Below are 8,183 nucleotides of genomic sequence, written 5' to 3'. Positions count from 1 at the left end.
TATCACTGATCACTAAATCTGGACAGCAATTATGACGTTGTGATATTGATTGTAGCATGAAAAAGAGAAAAACAAGACATCATAGTGTATCTTCTACATATAATGTACAGTAGTCTGCGTAAATGGTTAATGAAAAATACTATCTGATTTTCTTTCTCCTATGACATGAGCTTTACAATAGAAATTTAATTTTTACGCTTTCCAGCATTAGCTTTTTTACCATCATCAACAATCCATTCATCTTCTTGTCTTGAAGTTACAATTCGTGAGTATTCTACTTCATCAACTTCTTCATAGATGTTTGAATGTTTCTCCAACTACGATCGCATTAAAATTTACAATAAGCATTAACAACCATACCTTTAAAATTTAGTAAATTAAGCTACTTCTATCCTGGATATCGGAGTAATTGGTATACAAAATGTTCATTTACACAGTTGGTAGATAACGTCACACTGTACTAGCTGACATCAAATCTGTTAATTTAACACTATTGGATGGTACATTAACCTACGATAATAAAAATAGTTAACTTTGACATTTTTAACGCAACTAGACCCTACTAATAATGAAAGCATTCCCATTGCTGTAATTACGCCGGTAATATAATAAACCATGATGACTTCGGTCAATTCACTTGAATTCACTTGAAATTAATTTTACTTTATGTAACTGTTAGGTGAGTGCTAGGCTATAATTTAACCGAATTTTGTACCTATACATAAGGGTGATGAGAAATGCAGGTAGAGTATTCAAGTCGAATATAAGCTATTGAGGGTATATTTAAAGGCATCAAGTCTTTTACATGCTGATCTATTCTTATTTTATATAGTATATCGGCATACATTGCTGTACTATCATTGTAATTTGGCTCGTATAATGCGATTTTGTTCATTTACCAATAAGTTCACTGTTGGATTCAAGCCATTGATAAGATTTTATTCAACATTCTACAGTACTTGCCAAATACTAATCATGCTCCGTTTTACAAGTCGATCGGCCAACTATATGGTGAGAGTATGTAATGTTGGAGTGGTGTATAGAGGTACTGGATATCAATGATGCTCTTTTGATCTTTAGACTAAACATTTACTTGATGTACATGAGGTATTTCTAATATCAATGTTGATTTGTTGTTATCGTATTGGATTATAAGGATATTATAAACTTACTTGGTATTTATAACGTCCACCATCTTCTTTGGCTTTCCTAAATTATAATAGAACATGTGTAATATCAATAGCTGTTGTAGGTTCAATCAACAACTTTTATTGAAAGTAAATATACATTAATGTAAAACATCAATTTTCTTAAATTAGCTCGTCAATAGAGTTCATTAGATAGCGATTTGTTGGCAACATGATGTTATCGAGAGCATGTTAAAGTTGTGCTAGGTGGGAACATCGTTACAGCGATTCGACGAACACGCATACGTACAATCATGGAGCACTAAATACTTATGCCCCTCAATATGAGGGCATATTTAGTAGTCCATAGTGCTATACACAGCTGCTCAACATCAACGTCAGGTTGAAAGGCTTAATGTATAAGCTGATAGCAGAGCTTCTATTCAGTTGTTATCCGAGAAGTTCTGATCGCAGGATAATGGAAATCATGAACAAGGGTAAGGATAAAATGCAAGGCTAGCTTAAATTAGATTGTCAGTGGAATTTATTGGACATTTGATTGATAACATAATGACATCGAATGCCAATTCTACGTCCAGTAGGCACAGAACGTAACCATTTGACAAGTGCACCTTTGTAGCTGCTTTGCATCATGGTAAGATTGCAAAAATCTACTACATAACGCTGGCTACAAAGCTTCCATTTAGGTCTGCATGGCAATGTTGATTCAATGTATGATCCAAGAAGCTTAACTGGTTGCGGGACATAAATTATATGCAAATATCAAAATAAAATTGTAGTCATGATACAAGCTAGGTTGAATTTAATCGTTGCAGAGCTCCTTTGATATTTGACTGGCAATAGGATGCCAGCCAGTGTGGCAGTTTATCGCCAGTGTGAACCGAATATTGCCATGGCAATTGGACGAGTCCGCTTGACTACGCTAGAGACCCAAGAGTGACTCTCAGGTCTGGAGTATGCAGCTGCTCAACATGATCGTAAGATGGCAAAAATTTCAATGAATCACGTTGACAACAGAGTTTCTATTCGACTCTGTGTGGCAATATCAATTCATCTGCCATGCAAAAAGTTTAACTGATTGCAAAATGATAGAATTCTGCGCCATGATAAGAATAAAATGCTAATCACAATACTAGCTTACCTCAAGCTTTCTATTGCGCGATCGGCTTTGGATTTGGTTTTGGCTCTCAATGACCGCCTACTTGCTATACCGTCCAAATGGTTTAAATAAATGACAGTGAATGATCTTATTGGGAGAATTATTTTAGCATCCTTTTCTCCTTCTTATTTTATGTTATTACCTGTATTATTGGAATCGTCTACGGTCTCATTTTGTTTTTCAGAGGTCACCATCATCCTGGTGATGTCGTCGGTAGTGAGGAGGGAAGAAAAATAAATTTGGCGCCAAAAGGTTGGTGTTGGATGACTTGAAAGGCGAATGAATGTCAGGCTTCAGCCACTACCTGTTTTAGTTGTTTACATGTCTGACAGTGCAGGCCCCTGTGTAAAATAGATGTCGTAAGTTAAGGCAGTGATATCCAATGTAGCATACAGGCTTTTCATGCTCTATACGACATTTATTTTACACATTATTTTGTGCACAGTGTACAGTACTTCTGCACTGTGTTTCTACTGTTCTGTACAGTGTACAGTACAGTACGGTACAGTACTGTACTGTACCGTACGTATTGATACCGGCCGGAAACAACCAATCAGTAAGCTGTGCAACCTGGTAATACGGTCCTACTGTATACTGTACCATAGAGGTCAGAGAAAAACAGCTTTTTCTATTAACTCTTTATGGATATAGTGGAATAGTCAGTGGACAACATTGCTTCCCATCATCAATTCGTTCTGCAACTCTGCAAACATCAAAACTGCAAATCGCTCAAGACTGCGTGCTACGCCATCGTTTCCTCAAGCATGTCGCAATCTTCATCATTCAATTATATCATTCGTTCTGCAACCTCGGACGATGTTGGGGACATTTTAAGACTGATTAAAGTAAGTCAATATTATAGTCAATGGAAAATGCGAGTTATGGCAATACTGTAACATGCAACTCTTTCGATCATGCTGATGAGCCCAAGGACTCCAGCCATGCAGATCGGCTATGGCAAACGTTGCAAGCTGAAATGATCGGTATACAGTATTATCACCTACATTATGTAATGTACAGCACTTTACTGGTTGATGATGGCTAACATGGACAAATAGACTGATATGAAATGTTGGTTTTCGATTTTGTCATTGGCCGATACTGTTACAAATTTGTTTACTGGATGTGTAGAATTTTGCTTGTACTCCAACGTTGTCTTCTAGAATTCAACTGACAAGGCCGACCTTAACTTCGATGAATCTGAATCACTTTGTGAAGTGTTTACAAAACGGCAAATTTTGACATTCTATATCATACAATACAAATTTCGTTTACAGTACTTAACTTTACAACAAATACTTAAAACGAGCTTGTGTCATAAAAGTCAGCAAGCACTCAGCAGTAGTCTTTGCAACATGGACTAGAAGGAGTTCTATCAAAATAGTTGCTGCATCGTAATTTAAAATCGTATCGGTAGTCTAAATGTCAGCAAATAGGACAGCCGTGCAACATCAAATGAGGCTTTATTACTTCAAATGATGCATTACAGTGCTTGTACTTTGAAATGAAAGTCATTATAAACTGTAGGGTAAAAGTAAATATGGATCATTCAGCTGCAATCTGAATTAAGTTGAGGCGTAATGCATTGTTTTTGAATATATCAAAAAATACGTATCCATGCAATAAAACGATCTTGTCTAAATATTGTTGATTAATGTTGACCCTTATTTTTAAATTTAGTTACTTGCAGAGTATGAAAAGGAACCAAATGCCGTTGAAGTGACAGAAGAAAGTACGCTTACGTAATACTACTCGTAACTGTAACTGTAATAAAAGTGGAGCAAATAAACGTTGAATTCTCCTATCAGAATGCTATAGCATACAGTATTGATCACAAAGATTCTTCTAGTGTTAATGTTAGCTTGGGTAGCATACGCTTGCAGTACTTCGATTATGCTCACAATCTTGGATGAAACTCCTAGTTGATCTGAGTCCGTTAGTAGTTCGTATGTATAGAAGCCTACCTCTGGTGTAGCATTGTTAGCAATATAATAATCTAATTTAGGACATGTATAGACGTTGGTTCATGATATTACATTTGTTCAATAATTTAACTAGAATGTAAAAATATAGATGGATAGGACGGTAATCACATTCTGTATATTTATCAACTATCATCATATTTTTGATAGCTGAACTAATGTGAATTTACCTAAATCGGCTTTGTATGTCATGTAGCTTTACTCAAGGACGGATATGGAGATGGCGAAAGATATTTTAAATGTTTTGTAGTCGAAGCTGTCGACTCTCACAAAATTATTGGTTTTGCGTTATATTTTTTTGCCTATTCTACCTGGCAGGGTAAAATGCTGTATCTAGAAGATCTTTTTGTGGAAGAAGCATATCGTGGTATGTAATTTTTGTACATCGAACTAAATGTCTGTAAATGTACTATCTTAATGGGAATGTATGTACGTCAACGATTAATACGACATATAATTTCGATTATTTTACTTCGCGAAGCTATTGATTGGTAACGCGTATTCTTCAAAGTTGTTTACTACATTAGAATAACTTTGCAGTAAGATATGATAATACAATGATGATACTTGATGATTAAACGTGGCAGTGCTGGCTGCAAATAGTGCTAGATGTTTTATATGACTGCATATATATATAGATAAATCAATAAGTAAAAACATATTACAATGCTGTTAATTGATCCATTTAATATTTTTAGGCCATGGGATAGGGAAGAGTATACTGAAAAAGTTATCACAGGTTCGTAAAGCATGACAACATTTACATTTTCATTTTTTATATTTATCTTATCTTTGATAGAATCTTTGCATTATTGTTATGTCTTGCTGTATTCTCAGCACGCTTCTCTCTTCCTTGTAGGTAGCAAAAGACACCGATTGTTGTCGAATTCATTGGGTCGTATTGGATTGGAATCAAAAAGCTATTGATTTTTACGAGAGTATCGGAGCAGGAATATTATCGGATTGGAGACTTTGTCGATTGGACCGCCGTGGAATTGAGAATTTACGTCAATAGGGTCTATTAGATATATCACATAAATATACCATTGAATATTGGTATACGAGTTGAAACTCGTAGAATTGTATCGCTATGTATACGTTGGATATTTTTTAGTATATATATCATTTTCGATGAATGAAATATGCCAGTATATTGCTACGTGTATGTCATTAACGAATGGAAGTTTTGACAGTTCTCATATCAAACAAAACTGAATATTCACTAGCGCATAATCGTAAGGTTTAACTTATGTATATTATATTATTAGATAACCTTTTATACTTACACTGATATGTTGAATAGAGCAGTGAATTTATTAGTCGTTAGAGTTTGCTTTTAATTTTCTTCCGGATTAGTGTTCTACCATGAGATTATGTGGATGAGTAATTCTGATCTATAGTCACTCACTCATAGGACAGTTTTTAGCATTAAACATGCATGATATGTTAGATATTAATTATATTATTATTCATTTTTATCGATGTATATGTCATATGTAATTTCTAATTACCCAGAATAATATTATGGTGACATTATTATTTCAGTTCAGAAAGTTGCTGTGTATTAGTATTGTTTTTTTTCACTTTGTATGTAATATAGGTATGGGTGTTTGCAGTTAGTTAGTTTGCACCAGTTATAAGGTATATATACAGTATATATATATATATATATGTATATTGCAGGCATCATAATAAATACTCTTTCGTCATATCAGCACTTGCTTATGAGATGCTTGTAGATATACTGTAGGTTGAAGATTAGCTTGGAGTAACGTATAATCCCCGTAACTACTCGATGCTCTATACAGCTCAAGCAACAGTATATTATTACGGTCAGTAGCAGCTATCTTTCCTGTTTGGCCGGATATAAGTTTATGGTACTTAAAATTGTAGTTTTACTGTTTCTTAATTTTATTCCTATTTGCATGATTGAATACAGTTCCTTAATGTTTGATCGTTGGTGTAATAAAGTATTTTCTCAATTCTGAATACATCGTTCTAATGCAAGCATCCATATTAATTTTGCAACAATCTTGCCTCCATATCAGTGATCTTGTTAGACTTTGAAACGGAATACATTTGACGTATATATAAGCATATCGTGTAATAAGAGGGAGGGAGTAAAATCAAGTTCTTCTTCATATACCGAAATGCTTTGGCATAATGTCGCAGTGATTCCTGTCTCCTCCTACAGTTACAAATTCACTATGTCAGCTCACTTCATGCAAGCGAGCGTACGGGCTGTAAGATGCTTGTATCATGTGTGTGAATAGTGGATAAGGGCTTTCCATCTATTTATTACGATAAGCAGCTATTTTTGTATGCTACTCTATCATTCGTAGGAAATCTACGTGGGGTTTTGCTTATTCAAATCGTTGATGAAATAAGGCCGCGAAGATATATACTCGTATGTAGAACGTTCATTTTCTGCCAATTAAAAGTCTATTCTTTATTCATTTATTATCCTCTTGTTGGAGTATACGCCGTACGGATACACGGTATGGTATGCTAAGCTTACCGAAAGTAGCATAAATTAATTATTTGTAGTCTCTAGCTAATATAGGGCTTGATTAAAAACACTGATAATGCATTAGTATGTTATGATTACAATTATACTCGTACGTATTATAATCAAGCAGAGCCATGGTGGTGCAATGTGTCGATGCAACTTAAAGTATATTTGCCATAAATGAGTTTATACTCATTACAGATGCATTTACTAATTTTTGGAAAGTATCTATCGATTAGTTATGCGTTAAATCAACATTTGATCCGTTTGACGTAGAATATCGAACTAACCTACAGTAACATTACCCGCATAGACATATGCACGTACGATATATAATTGCGTCTATACTCATCAAACTATAGGTATAATTTATTTTCAGCTTTATATGCGATAGCTGTCAGTAACAAAAATTATTTTCAGTTATACAGTATTATTAACATGTTATGGTTGCAAATGATAGGTCAACACCTAGTCGTTATTGTTGAAAAATGATGCAAACCTGGATATTACCTCACGCATTTCTATCCTTACTTCTATCAATATTAATATTATTAATACTATCTCGATATCGGTTATTGCTGAGCAATAACTCTACAGTTGCAATTCTCTGATTGCACTATCCGAGAGTAATACAACGTGATTACTAAACTGACTGCAGCTCCCATCCAACTTTTAGCCACTAAGTAAGTTTTAATCGAGGAAAGCTGATATATATAATATAGGATTGCGGCTAAATTGCCGCTAAATGCCGCTAAATGCTAAATGTTTTGTTAGGATAAGCAAGCGGCCATTTATGAAATCTGATAGTAAATATAGTATAGCGCTTTAGGTTGGAGTAGATATTCTATACTATTGCATAAGACGACCGTAGGGGGTCGAATGGCCTCATTAATTATGCATATCGTTTCCCGGTATTTCAAAAATAGCCCGGCCATACCATAAGGGTACTATCTCATACATGGCTCAGCGTCATAGATAGTAGACTAGGAAAAGGTGAGAAAATATCCAATAGATTTTCAAGGACGACAAGTGCGTAAACTGCCCATCATCCACTACCGTTCAGTATCGCCGAGAGGATTTTTTCCGCCCCTTCTACGCAAATTATTGATGACTAGAAAAGTTGTCCGCCATTTGCTGCCTGGTATTGCTCTTGGAAAGTTGGATTGTAGGCGCGATCTCAAGGTTTTCCATTTCCTTATTCAATCCTAGAGTAGCTATGACATAATTCATGTTAATTCTTGTTATTATATTGGTTATTGCACTTTCTTTCTTGCTTTATCTTGATATTGATGGTATATTCCGCTTGCAAGCGCAGAGTATTGTCCGAATGTTTTTGATCCACTTGTTGTCGATTGGGCGCATAGTTGATGTTTTGTTTTGGCCTT

The 8,183-nt window shown here is 35.0% G+C and overlaps 1 protein-coding gene across 1 annotated transcript; it reads left to right on the top strand.

Moving 5' to 3' along the window:
* Positions 1 to 3,071: 3,071 nt before the first annotated feature.
* Positions 3,072 to 5,304, top strand: TRIADDRAFT_51268 (uncharacterized protein; the record flags this gene model as incomplete). The annotated part of the gene is made up of 5 exons (XM_002108376.1): positions 3,072 to 3,152; positions 3,988 to 4,039; positions 4,486 to 4,656; positions 4,988 to 5,028; positions 5,149 to 5,304. 5 exons carry the CDS (start codon positions 3,072 to 3,074, stop codon positions 5,302 to 5,304), a joined length of 501 nt encoding a protein of 166 aa, XP_002108412.1.
* Positions 5,305 to 8,183: the final 2,879 nt, after the last annotated feature.

Source organism: Trichoplax adhaerens, genomic scaffold, assembly GCF_000150275.1.
Source record: "Trichoplax adhaerens TRIADscaffold_1 genomic scaffold, whole genome shotgun sequence".
Taxonomy (NCBI): Eukaryota; Metazoa; Placozoa; class Uniplacotomia; order Trichoplacea; family Trichoplacidae; genus Trichoplax; species Trichoplax adhaerens.
The sequence above is the reverse complement of the archived record's forward strand: the minus strand, read 5'-3'. Positions and strand labels throughout refer to the sequence as shown.